The sequence below is a fragment of the Heptranchias perlo genome, unplaced genomic scaffold (genome assembly GCF_035084215.1).
Source record: "Heptranchias perlo isolate sHepPer1 unplaced genomic scaffold, sHepPer1.hap1 HAP1_SCAFFOLD_53, whole genome shotgun sequence".
NCBI classification, from domain to species: Eukaryota; Metazoa; Chordata; class Chondrichthyes; order Hexanchiformes; family Hexanchidae; genus Heptranchias; species Heptranchias perlo.
The window spans coordinates 3684701-3711077 of record NW_027139548.1 but is presented as its reverse complement, the minus strand read 5'-3'; the positions used below and the strand labels follow the sequence as shown (position 1 = coordinate 3711077).

General features: G+C 46.1%; 1 protein-coding gene across 1 annotated transcript; it reads left to right on the top strand.

Moving 5' to 3' along the window:
* Positions 1-12170: 12170 nt before the first annotated feature.
* LOC137315028 (probable G-protein coupled receptor 139) lies at positions 12171-20599 on the top strand. The gene is made up of 2 exons (XM_067979984.1): positions 12171-12183; positions 19695-20599. The coding sequence occupies exons 1-2, from the start codon at positions 12171-12173 to the stop codon at positions 20597-20599; spliced, it is 918 nt and encodes a 305-aa protein (XP_067836085.1).
* Positions 20600-26377: the final 5778 nt, after the last annotated feature.

Below are 26377 nucleotides of genomic sequence, written 5' to 3'. Positions count from 1 at the left end.
TCACAGCTTACAATCCTACCTAGCTTTGTATCATTAGCAAACTTGGATACATTACACTCAGTCCCTTCATCGAACTCAACAATATAGATTGTAGACAGCTGAGGCGCAAGAACAGATCTTTGCGGCACCCCACTAATTACAGCCTGCCAATCTGAAAATGATCTGTTTTTTCTTACTCGCTTGGTTCTGTCCCTTAACCAATCCTGTATCCATGCTAATATAACACACCCAAATCCATGAGCACCCACCACCCCATCATGCATAACAATATTTTATGTGGCACTTTTTTCGAATACCTTTTGGAAATCCAAATATACTATATCTACTTTTTCCCCTTTATCTCGCCAGCGAGTTACATCCTCAAAAAACACTAAAAATTTGACCAACAAGATTTCCCTTTCATAAAAACATGTTGACTCTGCGTAATCATATTATGATTTTCTAAGTGCCCTCTTACTACTTCCTTAATTATGGATTTCAACACTTTCCCGACGATTGATGTCAGGCTAACTGGTCCGTTGTTCCCTGTTTTCTCTCTCCCTCCTTTCTTGAATAGTGGGGTTACATTTACTACCTTCAAATCCACTGGGACCGTTCCAGAATCTGGAGAATTTTGAAAGATCACAACCAATGCAGCCATTATCTCTGCAGCCACCTCTTTTGGAACCCTCGGTTGCAGCCATCTGGTCCAGGGGATTTATCGGCTTCTGGTCCCATTAGCTTCTCCAATACTTTTCCTCCACTGATATTAATTATTTTCATTTCCGCACTCTTATTAGCCTCTTGGTTCCCCAATATTTCTGGTATGCTTTTTGTGTCTTGTACTGTGAAGCCAGATCCAAAATATTTGTGAAACGTCTCTGCCATTCCCTTATTCCCCATTATAATTTCACTTGTCTCAGCCTCTAACGGACCAACGTTTTCCTCGTGGCGGCCTTGCCCCTCAGTAAGTTGGCCGCACTGCCCCTCAGTTAAGTTTGCCGCCTTACTGGTGGCCATTTTGTTTCAGGATCAGGGTGCTAATTTTGAAACAGGTTCATGGCGGCCAGTTGGTTTAACATGACCGCCTTGCCCCTCAGCAGAATGGCTGCCTTGCCACTCAGTAAATGACACCTTGCCCCTCAGTAAGATGGCTGCTTTACTGCTGGCCATTTTGTTTCGGTGTCATGGCATTGAAGTTGTTGTTCATAATGTTATAGTTTCATAGTTGATACGGCACAAATGGAGGCCATTGAATCTTTGTCGGCTCTTTGCAGGGCCCATCAAATTAGTCCCATTTTCCCTTCTGCTCTTTCCCCACAGCGCTTATGGTGACTTTGTAGTAGTAGTTGTAATATATAAATATATGTATATATAAGTTGTTAAGAACATAAGAAAAAGCAGCACGAGTAGGCCATACAGCCTCTCGAGCCTGCTCCGCCATTCAATCACATCATAGCTGATCTTCTATCTCAACTTGTTGTTGTAGTAGTTGATGTAATATCTAAATACAAGTTGTTGTCGATAAAGATTGTCTCTCAATCTTTCACTCTTTAAATTCTTCTCCTCTATAAACTGGACTTTGTTTTTGTGTAAATCAATGTTGCTGAGAGATTGCCCGTGTTACTGATGTGGGATCTTGCTGTGTATTAGGTTTTTCTTTGATTTGGCTCGTTTAAATACCATGAATATGTTTGAATTCTTTGGCTAATTGGAGAAAGTCACAAACTGAAAGTTGGCCACAAACGACAGGCTTTTTGTCCACTGCTAATTAAATCAAGTGAAAAGAGCAAAGGTAAAGTTCGTTCACCTTTGCAAACTGCAACAAAAGGGGCTGAAGTAACAAGAAATGCCCAGGCTTTTTGTCCCCGCTCCAGGAACAGGAGGGAAAACAAAGACACGGACAGTTTGAAGCCTGCAGCAAACATTGACGAGGTCAGACAGACAGACCGGCATCTTTTAGGGGGAATGAGTGAGTGGAAAAGAAGGAGAGAAAACGCTTCAAACATTTATTAGAGAGAGAGAGAGAGAGAGAAGCAAAATGTGCTCTTCAGTCTGTCTTTTCTCTCTTCTCTTTAGATTCTCTGCTTTGTAACTGGAGAGTTTATTTGTCAATGGTGTTTGCTGAGAGATTGCCTGTGTAACAGAATGAGTGAGTGAGTGAGTGTGAGGGAACTCTGGGCTCTTGCTGTGTCTTTCGAGTCCCTTGCTTTGTTTTTAGTCAATTTGTTTTCTCTCTCTTTCCAGTGGAACTTTTTTTGGGGAAATCTGTAACACGAAGATGTGGAAAGAGACATTTTGGGAGGAGGGAATCCTTGGACAAGAAGCTTTCTCTCCAGACAGGATTGGTTGAGGCCTTGACCATATGCTTTCACCCAATTCGGCTCATGTGAGTTGTGTCTGGATCACTGTGGGATCACTGGGACACTGCAGGACCACTGGGTCGCTGAGCGATCACTGGGACCTTGTAGGATCACTGGGACACTGTGGGATCACTGGAAAAGTGTGGGATCACTTGGATACTGTAGGATCACTGGCAAAGTGTGGGATCACTTGGATACTGTAGGATCACTCGGACACTGCGGGGTCACTGGGACACTGAAGAATCACTTGGTTACAGTGGGATCACTGGATCACTGGGAGGACTTGGGGATCACCGGGTCACCGTGGGATCATTGGATCACTGTAGGATCAAAGAGACACTGTGGGTCACTGGGACACTGTACGATCACTGGGTTACAGTGTGATCACTGGATCACTGGGAGCACTGTGGGATCACTAGCTCACTGGTGGCCATTTTGTTTAAGATTCTCACCTTGCCCCTCAGTGAGGGAAAACAGGTACTTCCTGTCTACTCTATCTAAGTCTCTCATAATTTTGTACACATCAATCAAGTCTCCCCCCAGACTCCTCTCCTCCACGGAAAACAACCCCAGCCTATCCAGACTTTCCTCGTAGCTGCAATTTTCAAGCCCTGGCAACATTCTTGTAAATCTTCTCTGCGCTCTCTCCAGAGCAATTACGTCCTTCCTTAAATGTGGTGACCAGAACTGCGCACAATACTCCAGCTGTGGCCTTACCAGCGTTAAATACACTTCCATCATTACATCCCTGCTTTTGTATTCTTTACCTCGGCGAATAACGGAGATCATTCCGTATGCCTTCTTCACAACCAAATCTACCTGCACTGCCACCTTCAGGGAACTGTGCACATGCACTCCGAGGTCTCTCACTTCCTCTGCTCCTCTCAATATTTTCCCGTTTACTGCGTATTCCCTTTTACTGTTTGCCCTCTCGACGTGCATTACCTCACACTTCTCCGGGTTGAACTCCATTTGTCACTTTTCCGTCCACTCCACCAACCCATTGATATTGTCTTGGAGTCTAAAGCTATCCTCTTCACTACCAACTACAGGCCAATTTTTGTGTCATCTGCAAATTTGCCAATCATGCCTCCGACATTCAAGTCCAAATCATGAATATATACCACAAACAGCAAGGGAGCCAACACTGAGCCCTGTGGCACACCACTGGAAACGGATTACCATTCGAAAAAACATCCATCGACTTTTACTTTTTGTTTCCTGTTACTGAGCGAATTTTGGATCCAATTCGCCACATTTCTTGTATCCCATTTGTTTTTACATTTCTGACCAGTCTGCCACGGGGGACCTTGTCAAATGCCTTACTAAAATCCATCTTGACAACATCAACTGCACTACCCTCATCAATCCTCCTTGTCACTTCCTCAAATAATTTATTCAGATTTGGAAATTTGGAAGGCAAGACCTTCCCTGAACAAATCACCGCTGGCTATCCCTGATTAAACCATGGCTTTCCACGTGACAGTTGATCCTATCTCTCAGTATTGATTCGAATAGTTTGCCCACCATCGAGCTAGCACTGACCGGCTTCTAATTGTTCGGCCTTTACCTCGTGCCCATTTTAAACAACGGTACTACGTTTGCAGTCTTCCAGTCCTCCTGTACCTCCCCTGTATCCAGTGAGGATTGGAAAATGATCCTCAGAGCATCCGCTATTTCCTCCCTGGCGTCCTTCAAACACCTACGAAACAATCCATCCGGCTCTGGTGAATTATCAACTTTCAAGAATTCCAGTCCCTCTTGTAGTTCCTCTCTCGTTATGTTTACCTTATCCAATATTTCTCACGTCTCCTCTGTAACTACTACCTTTTCCTTTCCTTTTGAATATGGAGACACAATATTAATTTAAAACTCTACCCACATCCTCTGCTTCTACACACACGTTACTCTTATCATTCCTGAGAGGTCCCACCTTTTCCTTAGCTATCCTCTTGTTCCTAATGTACTGATAAAACATCTTTGGGCTTTCTTTAATCTTACCAGCTAATATGTTTTCATGCCCTCTCTTTGCTTTCCTTTTTTACGTCATCCCTGTACTTTCTATACTCCTCCAGGCTTTCTGCAGCATTTAGTTTTCTGTGACAGTCATAAGCTTTCTTTTTCTGCTTTACCTTGCCCCGTATACTTCTAAACAACAAGGGGGCTGTAAATTTGGCAGTGCCACCCTTCTTCTTTGAGGTGACGTGTCTTCATTGTGCCCGTAGAATTTCACTTTATAGTGCCCCCCACTGGCTTGCCACTGATTTCTCCTCAAGTAGTTGTGTCCAGTTCATGTGTCTGCCAAATCACCTCTTCATTCTGTAAAATTTGCCTTTCCCCAATTTAAAACGTTTGCTCCTGTTTTAACTCTGTCCTTTCCATAATAATGCTAAATCTAACTGAATTGTGGTCACTATCCCCAATAAGATCACCCACTCTCACTTTACCCACTTGCCCTTCTTCATTTCGCAGGACGAAATCGAGAATTGCATCCCCTCTTGTTGGGCGTGTCACGTACTGACATAAAAAGTTCTCCTGGGCACCGATCAAGAATTTTGCGCCCTCTGTGCCCTCACACTGTTTGAATCTCAGTTGATGTTTGGTTAGTTGAAGTCCCCTACTATTATTGCCCTCATATTTTACACTCAGAAATTTGCCTAAATATTTGTTCTTCTATCTCCCTTTCGCTATCCGGGGGTCTATAGTTTACTCCTAATAGTTTGACAGCCTTTTTTTATTTCTTAGCTCAACCCATATAGCCTCGATTGATGATCCATTGAGCATATCATCCCTTCTCACAACTGTCATTGATTTTGAAAAAATAATGCTATCCTCCCTCCTTTTTTATCACCCACTCTATCCTTCCTGAAAACTCTGTATCCAGCGATATTGAGTTGCCAATTCTCCCCGTCCTTAAGCCATGTTTCCGTTATCGCAATGATGTCATGCTGCCATGTGTCTATCTGTGCCATTAGCTCATCTGTTTTCTTGTAATACTCCTTGAATTGAAGTATATGCCATTTAACCCCGTCAAATTCCTGTGCTGATCCCGATTTAACCTTTGCTTCTTTTTGCCTTTCTGAGTCCCAAACTACGTCACTAACTGTTTTTCTACTTCCCGTTTCCTGGTCTGAATCCGTCCTATCTATACCTGCCCTTTGGTTCCCACTCCCCTGCTATACTAGTTTAAACCATCCCCCAACAGAACTAGCCAATGCCCGAGCGAAGATATTGGTTCCGGTTCTGCTTTGGTGCAACCCATCCAGCTTGTACAGGTCCCGCCTTTCCCAGAACCGGTCCCAATGCCTCAGGAATTTAAATCCCTCCATCCTACACCATCTCTCAAGCCACACGTTCATCTGGTCTATTCTCCTATTTCTGCTTTCACCAGCACGTGGCACCAGGAGTAACCCGGAGGTTACTACCTTAGAGTAGTTTCCTTAGAGCGGTTGACTTGACATTTTCTACATTCTCGATTAAGGTGCATGGGCAGGTCGTATAATACATTTGGCTTTCTTGCCCTCAGAGTCCAGGGATTTGAAATAAGAAGAAATAAAAAGCGCTTTTATTCTGACCCAGTTCTGACCAATCTGTAACCTCATGGCCCGGTATATTCCTCACTCGACCATTATCAACAAGCCAGGCGATCAACCCTGGTTCAATGATGTGTGCAGAACAGCATGCCAGCAGTAGCACCGGGCGTACCTAAAAATCAGGTGCCAACCTGGTGAAGCAACAATTCAGGACTACATGAATGCTAAACAGCGGAAGCAACATGCTATAGGCAGAGTTAAGCGATTCTGCTACCAAAGGATCAGATCAAAGCTCTGCAGTCCTGCCACATCCAGTCGTGAACGGTGGTGGACAATTAAACAACTAACGGGAGGAGGAGGCTCTGTAAACATCCCCATCCTCAATGATGTTGGAGTCGAGCACGTGGGTGTAAAAGACAAGGCTGAAGCGTTTGCAACCATCTTCAGCCAAAAGTGCCGAGTGGATGATCCATCTCGGCCTCCTCCCTATATCCCCACCATCACAGAAAACAGTGTTCAGCCAATTCGAATCACTCCACGTGATATCAAGAAACGGCTGAGTGCACTGGATACAGAAAGGGCTGTGCGCCCCCACAACATCCCGGCTGTTGTGCTGGACACATGTCGTCCAGAACTAGCCGCGCTTCCAGCCAAACTGTTCCAGTCCAGCTGCAACACTGGCATCTCCCCAACAATGTGAAAATTGCCCAGGTATGTCCTGTCCACAAAAAGCAGGACAAATCAAATCCGACAAATTACTGCCCCATCAGCTTACTCTCAATCATCAGCAAAGTCACAATGCCATCAAGCGGCACTTACTCACCAATAACCTGTACACCGAAGCTCAGTTATGGTTCCGCCAATACCACTCGCCTCCAGACCTCATTAGAGCCTTGGTCCAAACATGGACAAAAGAGCTGAATTCCAGAGGTGAGGTGAGAGTGACTACCCTTGAAATCAAGGCAGCATTTAACCGAGTGTGGCACCAAGGAGCCCTAGTAAAATTGAAGTCAATGCGAATCAGTGGGAAAACTCTCCAGTGGCTGAAGTCATACGTAGCAGAAAGGAAGATGGTGGTGATTGCTGGAGGCCAATCATCTCAGTCCCAGGAAATTGCAGCAGGAGTTCCTCGGGGCAGTGTCCGAGGCCCAACCATCTAAAGCTGCTTCATAGAATCATAGAATCATAGAAGTTTACAACATGGAAACAGGCCCTTCGGCCCAACATGTCCATGTCGCCCAGTTTATACCACTAAGCTAGTCCAAATTGCCTGTACTTGGCCTAAATCCCTCTTTTCCCATCATACCCATGTAACTGTCCAAATGCTTTTTAAAAGACAAAATTGTACCTGCCTCCACTAATGCCTCTGGCAGCTCGTTCCAGACACTCACCACCCTTTGAGTGAAAAAACTGCCCCTCTGGACCCATTTTATCTCTCCCCTCTCACCTTAAATCTGTGCCCCCTCGTAAAAGACTCCCCTACCTTTGGGAAAAGATTTTGACTATCTACCTTATCTATGCCCCTCATTATTTTATAGACTTCTATAAGATTCCCCCGAAACCTCCTACTCTCCAGGGAAAAAAGTCTCAGTCTGTCTAACCTCTCCCGATAAGTCAAACCATCAAGTCCCGGTAGCATCCGAGTAAATCTTTTCTGCACTCTTTCTAGTTTAATAATAGCCTTTCTATAATAGGGTGACCAGAACTGTACACAGTATTCCAAGTGTGGCCTTACTAATGTCTTGTACAACTTCAACAAGACATTCCAACTCCTGTATTCAATGTTCTGACCAATGAAACCAAGCATGCTGAATGCCTTCTTCACCACCCTATCATCCTGTGACTCCACATTCAAGGAGCTATGAACCTGTACTCCTAGATCTCTTTGTTATATAACTCTCCCCAACGCCCTAACATTAACGGAGTAGGTGCTGGACCGATTCGATCCACCAAAATGCATCACCTCACATTTATCTAAATTAAACTCCATCTGCCATTCATCGGCCCATTGCCCCAATTTATCAAGATCCCGTTGCAATCCTAGATAACCTTCTTCACTGTCCAGAATGCCACCAATCTTGGTGTCATCTGCAAACTTACCAACCATACCTCCTAAATTCTCATCCAAATCATTAATATAAATAACAAATAACAGCAGACCCAGCACCGATCACTGAGGCACACCGCTGGACACAGGCTTCCAGTTTGAAAAACAACCCTCTACAACCACCCTCTGACTTCTGTCGACAAGTCAATTTTGTATCCAATTGGCTACCTCACCTTGAATCCCGTGAGATTTAACCTTATATAACAACCTACCATGCGGTACCTTGTCAAAGGCTTTGCTGAAGTCCATGTAGACCACGTCTACTGCACAGCCCTCATCTATCTTCTTGGTTACCCCTTCAAACAACTCAATCAAATTCGTGAGACATGATTTTCCTCTCACAAAACCATGCTGACTGTTCCTAATCAGTGCCTGCCTCTCCAAATGCCTGTAGATCCTGTCCCTCAGAATACCCTCTAACAACTTACCCACTACAGATGTCAGGCTCACCGGTCTGTAGTTCCCAGGCTTTTCCCTGCCGCCCTGCTTAAACAAAGGCACAACATTTGCTACCCTCCAATCTTCAGGCACCTCACCTGTAGCTGTCGATGATTCAAATATCTCTGCTAGACGACCCGCAATTTCCTCCCTAACCTCCCATAACGTCCTGGGATACATTTCATCAGGTCCCGGAGATTTATCTACCTTGATGTGCGTTAAGATTTCCAGCACCTCCCTCTCTGTGATATGTACACTCCTCAAGACATCACTATTGATTTCCCCAAGTTCCCTAACATCCATGCCTTTCTCAACCGTAAATACCGCTGCGAAATATTCATTTAGGATCTTACCCATCTCTTGTGGTTCCGCACATAGATGACCTTGTTGATCCATAACAGGCCCTACTCTCTCCCTAGTTACTCTTTTGCCCTTTATGTATTTGGAGAAGCTCTTTGGATTCTCCTTTGCCTTATCTGCCAAAGCAATCTCATGTCTCCTTTTTGCCCTCCTGATTTCTCTCTTAACTCTACTCTGGCAATCTCTATACTCTTCAAGGGAACCACTTGATCCCTGTCGCATATGCATGTCATATGCCTTCTTCTTCTTTTTGACCAGGGCCTCAATCTCCAGAGTCATCCAAGGTTCCCGACTTCTACCAGCCTTGCCCTTCACTTTATAAGGAATGTGCTTACCCTGAACCCTGGTTAACACACTTTTGAAAGCCTCCCACTTACCAGACGTCCCTTTGCCTGCCAACAGACTCTCCCAATCAACTTCTGAAGGTTCCTGTCTAATACCATCAAAATTGGCCTTTCCCCAATTTAGAATTTTAATTTTTCGGCCAGACCTATCCTTCTCCACAGCTATCTTAAAACTAATGGAATTATGATCACTGGTCCCAAAGTGATCCCTCACTAACATTTCTGTCACCTGCCCTTCCATATTTCCCAAGAGGAGGTCAAGTTTTGCCCCCTCTCTATTTGGGCCATCCAAGTACTGAATGAGAAATTCCTCCTGAATACACTCAACAAATTTCTCTCCATCCAAGCACCTAATGCTATGGCTGTCCCAGTCAATGTTAGGAAAGTTAAAGTCCCCTACTATTACCATTCTATTTTTCTTGAAGCTGTGTGTTATCTCCTTATATATTTGCTCCTCAATTTCCTGTTGACTATTTGGTGATCTGCAGTACAATCCTATGAAAGTGATCTCTCCCTTCTTATTTTTCAGTTCTACCCATATAGACTCAGTGGGCGAACCCTCGGATATATCCCCTCTCACTGCTGGCGTGATGTTGTCCCGAATCTAGAACGCAACTCCTCCTCCTCTTTTACCTCCTGCTCTATCTTTCCTATAGCATTTGTACCCTGGAACATTGAGCTGCCTGTCTTGCCCCTCCCTTAGCCATGTTTCAGTAATCGCTATAACATCCCAGTCCCATGTACCCATCCATGCCCTGAGTTCATCTGCCTTGCCCATCAGACTTCTTGCATTGAAATAAATGCAGTTTAATCTGGACTTCCCTTGGTCTTTGCCCTGCTTTATCAGGCCATCTGTCAGGTCATGTTCGGTACACTCTCCCTTACTGCCTTTTGTTTCTGTCACCACTTTACTTCCCACTGACTTCCTGCATCGGTTCCCATCCCCCTGCCACATTAGTTTAAACCCTCCCCAACAGCACTAGCAAACACTCCCCCAAGGACATTGGTTCCAGTCCTGCCCAGATGCAGACCGTCCAATTTGTACTGGTCCCACCTCCCCCAGAACCGGTTCCAATGTCCCAGTGATTTGAATCCCTCCCTCTTGCACCATCTCTCAAGCCACGTATTCATCCTAGCTATCCTGTCATTCCTACTCTGACTAGCCCGTGGCAATGGTAGCAATCCTGAGATTACTACCTTTGAAGTCCTACTCTTTAGTTAAACTCCTAACTCCCTAAATTCAGCTTGTAGTAGCTCATCCCGTTTTTTACCTATATCTTTGGTGCCTATATGCACCACGACAACTGGCTGTTTACCCTCCCCCTCCAGAATGTCCTGCAGCCGCTCCGAGACATCTTTGACCCTTACACCAGGGAGGCAACATACCATCATGGAGTCTCGGTTGCGTCCGCAGAAACGCCTGTCTATTCCCCTTACAATCGAGTCCCCTATCACTAAGCTCTGCCACTCTTTTTCCTGCCCTCCTGTGCAGCAGAGCCAGCCACGGTGCAATGAACCTGGCCACTGCCACCTTCCCCTGGTGAGCCATCGATCCCAACAGTATCCAAAACGGTATAGCTGTTTTGGAGGGAGATGATCGCAGGGGACCCCTGCACTGCCTTCCTACTCTTCCTCTGTCTGTTGGTCACCCATTCACTATCTCCCTCAGTAATTTTTATCTGTGGTGTGACCAACTCACTGAACGTGCTATCCACGACTTCCTCAGCATCGCGGATGCTTCAAAGTGAGTCCATCCGCAGCTCCAGAGACGTCAAGCGGTCAAACAATAGCTGCAGCTGGACACACTTCCCGCAGGTGAAGGAATCAGGGATGCAGGAAGGAGCCCTGAATTCCCACATCCCACAAGAGGAACATGACACGGGTCTGGGATCTCCTGCCATGACTTAACCCTTAAGTTAGCTTAACAACAACTACAATGTCAAGAGAAAATAAAGGAAAGATAAACTTATTACCACTCTCTTTAAGAGTTTACTCCTTTAAATTATTCTTAATTTAGAGAATGTTAACTGCACTAGGGACCTTGATTCACTAAAAAAAACACGACTTGCTTTAAGTCCTGCAGACCTTACCTTTCTTTTTACTTTGGTTACTGTCGATAAGCAGAAATACTCACCTGAACCTTCTCACCAAGCAGGAGCCTCCCCTGTGTCGCGTCCCGATCTGATTCCTGACCTCACTTCGAACTCCGTCGCAGCTCCCTCTGAAATCCCGCCTTTTTATGCGATGCTCCCTCTGCTCCGATCCGCTCCTCTCAGCTGTTCTCAGCGCTCTGAAATCCCGCCTTTTTATGGGTCGCTCCCTCTGCTCCGATCCGCTCCTCTCAGCTGTTCTCAGCGCTCTGAAATCCCGCCTTTTTATGCGATGCTCCCTCTGCTCTGATCCGCTCCTCTCAGCTGTTCTCAGCGCTCTGAAATCCCGCCTTTTTATGCGATGCGCGAACTCGAGGCATTGTCTCAGAAGAAGAGGTCGCCCGTTTAAAACTGAGATGAGGAGAAATTTCTTCTCTGAGAATGTTGTGAACCTTCGGAATTCTTTGCCCAAAGAGTTGTGGACACTGAGTCTTGAATATATTCAAGGCTCGGTTAGACAAATGTTTGATCAGCAAGGGAGTCAAAGGATATGGGGAAGAGGTGGGAAAGTGGAGTTGAGGCCAGAATCAGATCAGCCATGATCTCATCGAATGTCGGAGCAGGCTCGAAGGGCCAAATGGCCGACTCCTGCACCGATCACTTATGTTATTATGCACTGTGGCCGCTGGTCGATCAGTGTTGGTGCTCAGCACCGCCTGCACTGCCGACACACGTTTATCACTGTCGGTGCTCAGCACCGCCTGTACTGTCGACACAGGGTTTTCAGTGTTGGTGCTCAGCACCCCCTGTGCTGTGGACTCAGGGTTTTTAGCGTTGGTGCTCAGCACCCCCTGTACTGTGGACTCAGGGTTTTCAGTAACAGTTCTCATACTCCCCAGTTGAATTCCTCTTACGCTGGATGTTGGAAAACATTTCCTTTGGCGGGAGATAAGAGAATGTTGTCGGCAGGTGAGTGACTGGGACACTTGCCCCATATGAACACAGGCATCCCATGATGATGAGAGATCGAGGTGAATTGTCGTGTTACGTGAATCCTCCTGAAAGATAAGCAGACCCTCTTGTTGAAGGCAGTATGATTTCCCAGAGTGCTATTGAGTGTTAGCGGTGCTGGCCTCTTTGATAAGAGAGTTTCCCTCACACCGAAATTTGGACAGAGAAAAAGTATGTATTGTTAGAACGGGATTAAAGTCTGTATGAGTGATGGAGGAAGTGAATTTGGAAGAGTGCTTTGACTTATCTCGACTTGTTGTCAGGACATTGAACCTCATCCTGATCTGTGTGACTGTTATTCAGGTGGTGGAAGTTACAGTGAACCTCTTCCTTTCCTGTGTAACACTTTTTCGTGATTTGGCAGAAGTGGACTGGACACAACTATTTGAGGAGAAATCAGTGGCAAGCCAGTGAGAGGCACTAAAAAGTGAAATTCTACGGGTTAAGTGCAGACACGTCCCCTCAAAGAAAAAGGGTGGGACTGCCAAGTTTAGAGCCCCCTGGTTGTCTACAAGTATACGGGGCAAGATGAGGCAGAAAAAGAAGGCTTATGATTGTCACAGAAATCTAAATACTGCAGAAAGCCTAGAGGAGTATAGAAAGTACAGGGATGACGGAAAAAAAGGAAATAAGGAAAGCAAAGAGAGGGCATGAAAAAATATTAGCCAGTAAGATTAAAGAAAACCCAAATATGTTTCATCAGTACATTAAGAACACGAGGATATCTGAGGAAATGGTTGGACCTATCAGGGATGATAAGGGTAACTTGTGTGCAGAAGCAGAGGATGTGGGTAGGGTTTTAAATGAATATTTTCTCTCTGTAATCACAAGAGAAAGGGATGATCCAGGCCAGAGGTCTGAAATATTGGATAAGGTAAACATAACGAGAGAGGAAGTACGAGAGGGACTGGAATCCTTGAAAGTTGATAGTCACCAGGGCCGGATGGATTGTTTCCTAGACTATTGGAGGAAGCCAGGGAGGAAATAGCGGATCATTTTCCAATCCTCACTAGATACAGGGGAGGTACCGGAGGACTGGACTTCTGCAAACGTAGTACCATTGTTTAAAAAGGGTACAAGGGAAAGCCGAACAATTAAAGGCCGATCAGTCTTACCTCGGTGGTGGGCAAACCATTAGAATCAATACTGAGAGATAGGATCAACTGTCACTTGGAAAGTCATGGTTTAATCAGGGATAGTCAACATGGATTTGTTCAGGGAAGGTCATGCCTTACAAGTCTGATTTAATTTTTTGAGGAAGTGACAAGGAGGATTGATAAGGGTAGTGCAGTGGATGTTGTCTACATGGATTTTACTAAGACATTTGACAAGTTCCCACATGGCAGACTGGTCAGGAAGGTAAAAGCCCATGGGATAAAGGGAAATGTGGCGAATTGGATCCAAAATTGCCTCACTAGCAGCAAACAAATGGTAACAGTTAATGGATGTCTTTGCGAGTGGAAATCCGTGTCCAGTGGTGTGCCACAGGGCTCAGTGTTGGGTCCCTTGCTCTTTGTCGTATATATTAATGATTTGGACTTGAATGTGGGGGGCATGATTGGCAAATTTGCCGACGACACAAAAATTGGCCTTGGAGTTGATAGTGAAGAGCATACATGTAGACTCCAAGGAAATATCAATGGGTTGGTAGAGTGGGCGGAAAATTGGCAAATGGAGTTCAATCTGGAGAAGTGTGAGGTACTGCACTTCGGGAGGGCAAACAGTAAAAGGGAATACGCAGTAAACGGGAATATATTGAGAGGGGTGGAGGAAGTGAGAGACCTTGGAGTGGATATGCACAGGTCCCTGAACGTGGCAGTACAGATAGATAAGGTCGTGAAGAAGGCATACGGAATGCTCTCCGTTATTAACCGAGGTATAGAGTACAAAAGCAGGGATGTAATGATGGGACTGTATAAAACACAGGTAAGGCCACAGCTGGAGTATTGTGCGCAGTTCTGGTCACCACATTTCTGGAAGGGTGCAATTGCTATGGAGGGAGTGCAGACATGATTTACAGGAATGTTACCAGGGCTTGAAAATTGCAGCTACGAGGAGAGATTGGATAGTCTGTGGTTGTTTTCCTTGGAACAGACGAGGCTGAGGGGAGACTTGATTTAGGTTTTCAAAATTATGAGGGGCCCAGATCGAGTAGACAGGAAGTTGCTGTTCTCCCTGGTGGAGAGTTCAGAACTAGAGGTCATAGATTTCAGTTGAATGGCGGAAGGATTCGAGGGGACATGAGGAAAAACTTTTTTTCACCCAGAAGGTGGTGGGTGTCTGGAATTCGCTGCCCGAATTTGTGGTAGAGGCATGGACCCTCAACTCTTTTCAAATATACCTGAACCTGCACCTAAAGTGCTGCAAGTTGCAGGGCTACGGACCGGGTGCTGGAAGGTGGGATTAGAATGGGCACCTTCGAGTCGGCGATGGACACGATGGGCCGAATGGCCCCTTTATGAGCTGCATCTTTCCATGATTCTAAGATGGCGTCTGGCGCACGTCACATAGGAAAGGTGCACACGCACTCTGAACGTTTCCTGAACCTTCTCGTATCCTCTCTTAAATTCATCCCATCCAATACTGTACAATTTCTTACGGTAGTGTTATCCCACTCTCCCAATCCTTTGTGCACTTTGACGCCAGTTGACTGTTGACCTCACTAACCTTGCCCACTTATGTCAAAGCATTGATGTTCTACCTGTACGGCATCCATGTTCATGATGCTGTGTGACTGACATTAACTTTGTCCCGCACTGCCACCCGCTGCCTTTTGGATATATGACTAGAGGGCCTTATGGACCTCCGCCCCCAGCCCCCCGTTCTGCAGATATAGGCAGTCCCTCCTTCTATCCACCTCATGCACCAAGGTCTCCAGTGCTTCAGAAGAATCTTGGAGCATGCACTCTCGCAGGCCTGGTACCAACTCAGATCGGCAGGTTTTTTTATTCGTTCATGGGATGTGGGCGTCGCTGGTAAGGCTAGCATTTATTGCCCAACCATCATTGCCCTTGAGAAGGTGCTGCTGAGCCGCCTTCTTGAACCGTTGAGAACATGTGATGAATGTTCTCCCAAAGTGCTGATAGGAAGGGAGTGACAGGATTGTGACCCAGCGACGATGAAGGAACGGTGATATATTCCCAAGTCGGGACGGTGTGTGACTTGGAGGGGAAGGTGCAGATATTGTTGTTCCCATGTTCCTGCTGCTGTTGTCCTTCTAGGTCGTAGAGGTCGCGGGTTTGGGAGGTGCCGTCGAAGACGCCTCGGCGATTTGCTGCAGTGCATCCTGTGGATGGTACACACTGCAGCCTCAGTGCGCCGGTGGTGAAGGGAGTGAAAGTTTAGGGTGGTGGATGGGGTGCCAATCAAGTGGGCTGCTTTTTCCTGGATGGTGTCGAGCTTCTTGAGTGTGTTGGAGCTGCACTCATCCAGGCAAATGTAGAGTACTCCAGACTTGTGCCTTGTAGATGGTGGAAAGGCTTTGGGGAGTCAGGAGGTGAGTCACTCGTCGCAGAATACCCAGCCTCTGACCTGCTCTTGCAGCCACAGTATTTATGTGGCTGGTCCATTAAGTTTGTGGTCAATGATGACCCCAGGATTTTGATGGTAGGTGATTCGGCGATGGTAATGCCATTGAATGTCAAGGGCAGGTGGTTAGACATTCTCTTGTTGGAGATAGACATTGCCTGGCAATTGACTGGCGTAAATGTAACTTGCCACTTATGAGCCCAAGCCTAGATGTTGTCCAGGTCTTACTGAATGCGGGCACGGACTGTTTAATTATCTGAGGGGTTGCGAATGGAACAGAACACTGTGCAATCATCAGCGAACATCCCCATTTCTGACCTTATGATGGAGGGAAGGTCATTGATGAAGCAGCTGAAGATGGTTGGGCCTAAGACACTGCCCTGAGGAACTCCTGCAGCAATGTCCTGAGGCTGAGATGATTGGCCTCCAACAGCCACTACCATCTTCCTTGTGCTCGGTGTGATTCCAGCCACTGGAGAGTTTTCCTCATGATTGCCATTGACTTCAATTTTACTTGGGTTCCTTGGTGCCACTATCGGGAGGAGGAGGCTCAATGGCAATCTCTCTCACCTCACCTCTGCAATTCAGCTCTTTTGTCCATGTTTGGACCAAGTCTATAATATCTGGAGCCGAGTGGTCCTGGCGGAACCCAAACTGAGCATCGGTGAGCAGGTGATTGGTGAGTAAGTGCCACATGATAGCACTGTCGACGACACCTTCCATCACTTTGCTGATAATTGAGAGTAGACTGATGGGGCGGTAATTGCCCAGGTTGGATTTGTCCTGCCTTTTGTGAACTGGACATATCTGGGCAATTTTCCACATTATCGGGCAGATGCCGGTGTTGTAGCTGTACTGGAACAGCTTGAGTAGAGGCGAAGCTAGTTCTGGAGCACAAGTGTTCAGCGCTACAGCCGGGGTGTTGTCGGGGCCCATAGCCTTTGCTGTGTCCAGTGCATTCAGCCGTTTCTTGATATCACGTGGAGTGAATCGAATTGGCTGAAGACCGGCTTCTGTGAAAGTCGGGATATCGGGAGGAGGCCGAGATGGGCCATCCACTCGGCACTTCTGGCTGAGGATTGTTGTAAACGCTTCAGCCTTGTCTTTTGCACTCATGTGCTGGACTCCGCCATCATTGAGGATGGGGATGTTTGCAGAGCATCCTCCTCCCGTTAGTTGTTTAATTGTCCACCGCCATTCACGACTGGATGTAGCAGGACTGCAGAGCTTTGATCTGATCCGTTGTTTGTGGAATCGCTTAGCTCTGTCTATAGCATGTTGTTTCCACTGTTTAGCATGCATGTTGTAGCTTCACCAGGTTGGCGCCTGGTTTTTAGGTAGGCCTGGTGCTGCTCCTGTCATGCACTTCTGCACTCCTCATTGAACCAGGGTTGATCGCCTGGCTTGTTGGTAATGGTAGAGTGAGGAATATCCCGGGCCATGAGTTACAGATTGTGCTGGAATACAATTCTGCTGCTGCTGATGGCCCAGAGCGCCTCATGGATGCCGAGTTTTGAGCTGTTGGATCTGTTCTGAATCTATCCCATTTGGCACGGTGATAGTGCCACACAACATGTTGGATGGTGTCCTCAGTTAGAATATGGGCCTTCATCTCCGCGAGTACTGTGCGGTGATCACTCCTACCAATACTGTCATGGAGAGATTCATTTGCCTCAGGTAGATTAGTAAGGACGAGGTCAAATAAGTTCTCCCCTCGGGTTGGTTCGCTCACCACCTGCCGCAGGCCCAGTCTGGCAGCTGCGTCCTTCAGGAATCGGCCAGCTCGGTCAGTAGTGGGGCTACCGATCCACTCTTGGTGATGGATATTGAAGTCCCCCACCCAGAGTACATTCTGTGCCTTTGCTACCCTCAGTGCTTCCTCCAAGTTTTGCTCAACATGGAGGAGGACTGATTCATCAGCTGAGGGAGGACGGTAGGTGGTAATCAGCAGGAGGTCTCCTTGACCATGTTTGACCTGATGCCTTGAGATTTCATGGGGTCCAGAGTCAATGTTGAGGACTCCTAGGACCACTCCATCCTGACTGTATATCACCGTATTGCCACCTCTGGTGGGTCTGTCCTGCCGGTGGGACAGGACGTACCCAGGGATGGTGATGGAAGAGTCTGGGACGTTGGCTGAAAGGTATGATTCTGTGAGTATGGCTATGTCAGGCTGTTGCTTGACCAGTCTGTGGGACAGCTCTCCCAATTTTGGCAAAAGTCACCTGAGGTTTGTGAGCAGGACTTTGCAGGGTCGACTGGGCTTGGTTTGCCTCTTTCGTGTCCGGTGCCTCGTGGTCCAATGCCGGAGAATGTTAGAGTCGGATCACCACCAGTGATGTTAGACCAGGATCACCAAAATTAATGTTAGAGTAGGGTCACCACCAGTCATGTTAGACCAGGGTCACCATAATTAATGTTAGAGTAGGGTCACCACCAGTCATGTTGCAGACGAATCAACACCGGTGAACATCACATTAAAAAACAATTTTAATTTCATAACAGAGGAGGGAAAATTTCAACGAATTATTATAAGGGCCCACAGGGATCTCAGAACGAGCACATTCCCTTTGGGGTTACTTTCCGTTCATTAATTTTTTGGAGCGAATTTCAAGGATGGAAGTACATTATTTCCCGATTGGCACTGCCGGGTGCGCTTAAACATAAGATCTCCCCTTATTTGTTAAGTGACTGTAACTAACATCAAGTTTATGTAACATGTTTTTCTCATCGGGGCACTGATTGATCTATAAAATGGGAGCAGTTATGGATCTCGGATATTCGTCAGTCTGAACCATAAACCTGCTCTTCCAAAAATGGGACGGGCAGCAATTCCACTGATAAAAGATATTTACTACCCTATTCTGGCATCCTTTGGTGTTCCGGGTAAGACATTGTATCCTAATGTTTAATAGCTGTTGACTATGTGACCGCTTTGGTGCCTGTTTCATAATGTTACAGATTCCCGATAATAACCTCATTGTAAAATCACAGAGTCGCTGGGAAAAAGTGATAAATATCAGTTCTTAACCAACGAGTGCGGGCTGCAGGCAAGACGCTATTCTAGTCGATAAATCGTAGACAATGGGTGCCCGTATTTTCTCGCTTGACTTCAGGAGGGCGGGTGACGCCCTTCTATTGCACAGTAGTCAGCTCACTAAAGATTGTGTTGCCTGATTGCATTGCACCGATTTAATTACGAACAGCACGATGGGCTGAATGGCCTGCTTCTATACTGTATCGGTGTGTGGGTCTGTGATTCTATGATCACTCTGCTTAATGTGGGTAATTACTTGGATTAAAGACATCTCCATCCAACAGGTGACTTTAAAAGATACTTTGTGAAACATTTGTTTCAACCACATCTGATGCCTTCTGCTGGAAAGAACCTTTGCGGGTTTCTCCAGGTGCCAATCTGCTCTCCTGCAGCGTCCTCTGGGATATTCCGGGGTAGATTTTGGATTTTACCATCTGAGGTTAACCATCGCCTGGGCGGATTGCGTGGAGAAATTCGTTGCACCAATTCAGGGGATAACTGATAAATTTGAGTGGGTGGAATCCGTGGTGAAACCTTCATGGCGGTGTGAGCTCAGCGCTCAACGCTGCACCGAAATATATATCTGGATGGATGACAGAGAATCTGGTTACTTATTGACTTTCAAAGATCAACAAGGTCACTCGCTTCCCTCCCCCAATCCTCATTCTCCAGGTGCTCCCCGTTTCCAGACACTTCTTGGAAATCTCGGACCAGCGATGTTTATCCCTCTATTTTTTCTGTGGAATGTTTTCTTTCTTTTTAACATTCTCGCTAATGCTCTCCGTTAAAAAGGAGCCCGTGAACATCACCGTAAGGAGCAACACTGCTGAACATTTCAAATATATACAGTGAGATTCAACCTGAGTGTTCCCAGTAACTTTTCTCTTCTCCCTCTTTCTTACAGCAAATTTAGTGACAATTGTGATTCTCTCCCGAGGAAATTGCGGCCTTTCCAAATGTGTCTCTGTCTACATGGTGGCCATGGCAACAGCAGATCTACTGGTCATCATCTTCAACGTAATAGTCCATCAGATATTGAATTATCACTTTCCATATTCATTCCTGTCCTACACTGCCGTTTGTAGATTCCTTCTGTACGTTAATTTTGTCATAATTGATATGTCGGTATGGTTTACAGTCTCGTTTTCATTTGACCGATTTGTGTCGATTTGCTTTCAAGAGTTTAAAGGGAAGTATTGGACCAAGAGAACGGCAACCGTGGTTATCGGAACGGTCACTGTGTTGGCTTATTTGAAGGGAGTTCCTATGTTGTTTTCATATGAACCTGAACGAATAATTAACAATGTGCAGTGGGGATGCTGGCCAAAGGTGGACGTTTTTACATTACCTGCATGGGAAGTGTACAGCTGGATCCAGACTCTGTCAGTACCATTGCTTCCCTTTACTTGCATAGCCCTGTTTAATTCTTTGACCGTGAGAAGAATCTTAGTGGCCAATAGGGCCCGCAGGGAACTCCGGGGTCACAGCACTAACAATCAGAGTGACCCAGAGATGGAGAACCGAAGGAGATCCATCATTTTACTCTTCACTATATCAGGCAGTTTTATACTGTTCTGGATAACATCTGCCGTGAGTTTTATTAATACCAAGTTTTCGGGCACCATATATTACCAAGGTGATTATTCAGACCCTGGATATATCGCCATTGAAAGCGGATATCTGCTCGCGTATTTGAGTTGCTGCACAAATACGTGTATTTATGCAGCGACCCAGAGGAAATTCAGAGAAGAACTGAAAACTCTACTGAAATCTCCCTGGTCACTGATTCCCAGATTGGTTACAAATTAGATAAAAATAAATCAAACCAAAGATTCTTCTCATAACTAAAGCGAAATTTCAAATCATTCTCTGTATTAGAAAGTCCTTCTTTCTGGTAATCTGAAAAATGGGAGATGTTGGACAATGATATGAAATAAAATGAAGGAAAATGAAACCTGTTGAAGATAACTGCAGTATTACTTGTGGGGTTCACCGGGGCAACAGCAGCATCAGCAGGGATCCTGTAGCGGAATTAGAGCAGGTTCCTGAAAGTTCATTAACAATTATCTGCGAGAGTGAAGTAATGCTCATTCTCAGCTCCTGTCTGTTACCATGACGTTTAACTTCCTTATGGAAGCGCACGAGAACAAAGAGCCATTATTGCAATTGAGTGTGAAAGGGGAACATTCGTGTCAAGTCGCGGGCACGGAGTGAGCAATTTGAGAGTTTGGTAATTGTGGAAGTTCGGTGCAGTGGGGGAATGAGATGCTGCTTCGCCTTGTTTTCTGAACGTTTTTCCGCAGATCGGCAGCGGACCTGAGCAGCAGCAGCAGACCGAGATTGGGGATAAAAGCAGCAGCAGACCGAGGCCTGAGAGCGGGGATAAAAGCAGCAGCAGACCGAGGACCGAGAGCGGGGATAAAAGCAGCAGCAGACCGAGGACCGAGAGCGGGGATAAAAGCAGCAGCAGACCGAGGCCCGAGAGCGAGGATAAAAGCAGCAGCAGACCGAGGCCCGAGAGCGGGGATAAAAGCAGCAGCAGACCGAGGCCCGAGAGCGGGGATAAAAGCAGCAGACCGAGGCCCGAGAGCGGGGATAAAAGCAGCAGACCGAGGCCTGAGAGCGGGGATAAAAGCAGCAGCAGACCGAGGACCGAGAGCGGGGATAAAAGCAGCAGCAGACCGAGGACCGAGAGCGGGGATAAAAGCAGCAGCAGACCGAGGCCCGAGAGCGGGGATAAAAGCAGCAGCAGACCGAGGCCCGAGAGCGGGGATAAAAGCAGCAGCAGACCGAGGCCCGAGAGCGGGGATAAAAGCAGCAGCAGACCGAGGCCCGAGAGCGGGGATAAAAGCAGCAGCAGACCGAGGCCCGAGAGCGGGGATAAAAGCAGCAGCAGACCGAGGACCGAGAGCGGGGATAAAAGCAGCAGCAGACCGAGGCCCGAGAGCGGGGATAAAAGCAGCAGCAGACCGAGGCCCGAGAGCGGGGATAAAAGCAGCAGCAGACCGAGGCCCGAGAGCGGGGATAAAAGCAGCAGCAGACCGAGGCCCGAGAGCGGGGATAAAAGCAGCAGCAGACCGAGGCCCGAGAGCGGGGATAAAAGCAGCAGCAGACCGAGGCCCGAGAGCGGGGATAAAAGCAGCAGCAGACCGAGGCCCGAGAGCGGGGATAAAAGCAGCAGCAGACCGAGGACCGAGAGCGGGGATAAAAGCAGCAGCAGACCGAGGCCCGAGAGCGGGGATAAAAGCAGCAGCAGACCGAGGCCCGAGAGCGGGGATAAAAGCAGCAGCAGACCGAGGCCCGAGAGCGGGGATAAAAGCAGCAGCAGACCGAGGCCCGAGAGTGGGGATAAAAGCAGCAGACCTGCAACAAGAGAAAACTGCAGTGTGACGTCACTGGTGAGGCAGGTAAGTGACTGTGCGCCAAGATTTCAGTTAACATATCGCATATAACTGAATTTTGAAAACTAAACTTAATTTAATTAATCTAATAAATTAATAGAGGTAAACAATTTGATTAACACTAAATTTTGGTTCGTAAGTTTGCAGATGACAACAAGATTGGTGGCATTGTGGACAGTGAAGAAGGTTATCTAGGATTACAACGGGATCTTGATGAATCGGGCCAGTGGGCCGATGAATGGCAGATGGAGTTTAATTTAGATAAATGTGAGGTGATGCATTTTGGTAGATCGAATCGGGCCAGGACCTACTCCGTTAATGGTAGGGCGTTGGGGAGAGTTATAGAACAAAGATATCTAGGAGTACAGGGTCATAGCTCTTTGAAAGTGGAGTCACAGGTGGATAGGGTGGTGATGAAGGCATTCAGCATGCTTGGTTTCATTGGTCTGAACATTGAATACAGGAGTTGGGATGTCTTTTTGAGGTTGTGCAAGACATTAGTAAGGCCACACTTGGAATACTGTGTACAGTTCTGGTCACCCTATTATAGAAAGGATATTATTAAACTCGATAGAGTGCAGAAAAGATTTACCAGGATGCTACCGGGACTTGATGGTTTGACTTATAGGGAGAGGTTAGATAGACTGGGACTTTTTTCCCTGAAGAGTAGGAGGTTAAGGGGTAATCTTATAGAAGTCTATGAAATAATGAGGGGCATAGATAAGGTAGATAGTCAAAATCTTTTCCCAAAGGTAGGGGAGTCTATAACGAGGGGACATAAATTTAAGGTGAGAGGGAAGAGATACAAAAGGGTCCAGAGGGGCAAGTTTTTCACTCAAAGGGTGGTGAATGTCTGGAACGAGCTGCCAGAGGCAGTAGTAGAGGCGGGTACAATTTTGTCTTTTAAAAAGCATTTGGACATTTACATGGGTAAGATGGGTATAGAGGGATGTGGGCCAAGTACAGGCAATTGGGACCAGCTTAGTGATATAAATTGGGCGACATGAACATGTGGGGCCGAAGGGCCTGTTTCCATGTTGTAACTTCTGTGATTCTATGATTCTATATAAGTAAAACAAGCTGAGAACAGTAGATATGTTGCTGCAGCAATATGTGGGAGCTTGTGGACAGTTTTGTCCAGGGCGACGACATCTGCACTAAGTGTCTGCGGCTCAAGGAACTTCGGCTGCGAGTTGAGGAGATGGAGTCCGAGCTGCGGACATTGCGAGATATCAGGGAGGGAGAAAGACACCCGGACCCTTTCCTCCAGGAGGCAACCAATTCACTCAGATTCAATACTTTAGAATTGACACGTGGTCATGGACAGGAGGGTGTGACTGCGAGTGAGGCAGGTCCGGGGATCCAGGAAGTAGTATAGCAGGAGCCAAAGTCCCTGCGCTTGTCCAACAGACTTGAAGTTCTTGCAACTCTTGTGGACAAGTGCGGGGACTGCGGGGAGGATGAGCAAACTGACAACGACACCGTGGTACGGAAAGCCGTTCAAGTGGGGGGACCAAAATGGAAGGTGGTTGTCGTAGGCGACAGTATAGTCAGGGGGACAGATACTGTTCTCAGCAGCCAGGAGCATGGGTACCGAAGGCTATGTTATCTACCCAGTGATAGGGTTAAGGACACCTCCTGCGGGCTGGAGAAGAACTTCGAGTTGGAGGGGAGGATCCAGTTGTCGTGGTCCACGTAGGTCCCAATGACATAGGTAGGACTAAGAGAAGGTACTGCTGAGAGAGCTGGAGCAGCTCGTGACTAAATTAAAAAGCATAACGACAAAGGTAATAATCTCTGGATTAGTACCCGAGCGATGAGCAAATTAGCATCGGGTTTATAGGATCAGGGAGATGAATGCGTGTCTCAAGGATTGGTGTGAGAGAAAGGGGTTTCGATTCAAGGGGGACTGGCAACAGTACTGGGGAAAGAGAGAACTGTTCTGTTGGGACAGACTACACCTGAACCACGGTGGGACCAGAGTTCTAGCGAATCGAATAACCAGGGAGGTAAACAGTGCTTGAAACGAAATAAGGGGGGAGGGTCCCCGGTGGAGAAAAATCTACAATGCTAAATGGAAAAGACAAGGAAGCAGTGCAGGAAAGTGATTGGAGTTAGGATAACCAGATTGTGACAGGGAAGGACAGAGCATACAAAGAAAAGAGTGCACTTACAAATAGGGCCCGGGTCAGATAAAATGATAACAAGACAAATAGGGCCATGGTAAAAAAACATGTTAAGATGGCTAAAAATGTGAAAAAGACAAATCTAAAGGCAATGTACCCGAATGCACGAAGCATTCGTAATAAGGTAGATGAATTAACAGCGCAAATAGATGTAAACAGATATGATATAAATGCAATTACAGTGACATGGCTGCAGCGTGACCAAGGTTGGGAGCTGAATATCCAATAGTATTCGATACTTCGGAAGGTCAGGCAAAAATGAAAAGGAGGTGGGCTGGCGTTGTTCATATGGGGTAAAATCCGAGCCATAGTGAGAAAGGATATTGGCTCAGAAAATCAAGATGTAAAATCACTCTGGGTGGATTTAATAAGCACCAAGGGGCGGAAAGTACAGTTGGGAGTTTTCTGTAGACCTCGAAACAGTAGTGATAGTATAGAGGACGGGATCAAACAGGAAATTAGAGATGCATATAACAAGGGTACTGCAGTAATCATGAGTGTCTTTAATCTACATATAGACTGGCCAAAGCAAATTACAAATAATATTGTGGAGGATAAATTCCTGCAGTGTGTGCAAGGGATGGTTTCTCAGACGAGTACGTTGAGGAGCAAAACAGGGAACAGGCTATCCTCGATTGGGTGTTGTGCAATGAGAAGGGGTTAATTAATTATCTTTTTGTGCGGAGTGCATTAGCGAAAAGTAACCACAACATGATAGAATTCTTCATTAAGATTGAAAATTAAGTATTGCATTCCGAAAATAGGGTCCTAATCTAAACAAAGGAAACTACGTAGGTATGAGGAGTGAGTTGGCTATGATAGACTGGGAAGCTTCATTAAAAGGCATAACGATGGATAGGGAATGGCTTACATTTTAGGAACGAATGCATGCATTGCAACAATTATACATTCCTTTCTGGCGCAAAAACACAAATGGAAAGCGGCCCAACCATGGCGAAGAAAATAAATCCAGGATAGTATTAGATCCAAAGAGGAGTCATATAAAGTTGGCAGAAAAAGTAGCAAGCCTGAGGATTGGCAGCAGTTTAGAATTCAGCAAAAAAGGACCAAGAGATTGATTCAGAGGGGAAAATAGAATATAAAAGTAAACTTGAAAGGAACATATAAGTGGACTGAAAAGCTTCTACAAGTATGTAAAAAGAAAAAGATTAGTGAAGACAAAATATAGGTCCCTTACAGTCAGAAACGGGAGAATTTATATTGGGGCACAAAGAAATGGCAGAGCAATTAAACTAATACTTTGGTTCAGTCTTCACGGAACAGGACACAAATAACTTCCCAGAAATGCTCGGCAACCAAGGGACGAGTGAGAAGGAGGATTTAAAGGAAATTAGTATTAGTAAAAAAATAGTGCTGGAGAAATTAATGGGACTGAAAGCCGATAAATCCCCAGGGCCTGAAAATCTGCATCCCAGATTAATAAAAGAGGTAGCCATGGAAATAGTGGATGCATTCGTTGTCATCTTCCAAAATTCTACAGACTATGGAACGGTTCCTGCAGATTGGAGGGTGGAAAATGTAAACCCACAATTGAAAAAAGGAGGGAGAGAGAAAACAGGGAATTACAGACCGGTTTGCCTAACATCAATAGTAGGGAAAATGCTAAAGTCTATTATAAAGGATGTTAAAACAGGACACATAGAAAACATCAACGGGATTAGGCAAAGTCAACGTGGATTTATGAAAGGGAAATCGTGTTTCCACCCTGCTGGAGTTTTTTGAGGATGTAATTAGTATAATAGATATCGGAGAACCAGTGGATGTGGTTCATTTGGATTTTCAGAATGCCTTTGATAAATTCCCACATAAGAGATTCTTATGCAAGATTAAAGCATATGGGATTGGTGGTAATATACTGGCAAGGGTTAAAAATTGGTGAACAGACAGGAAAAAATAGAGTAGGAATAAACGGGTCTTTTTCGGGGTGGCAGGCAGTGACTGGTCGATGAGGGAACCAAACGCATTATTTCCAAGTTTTC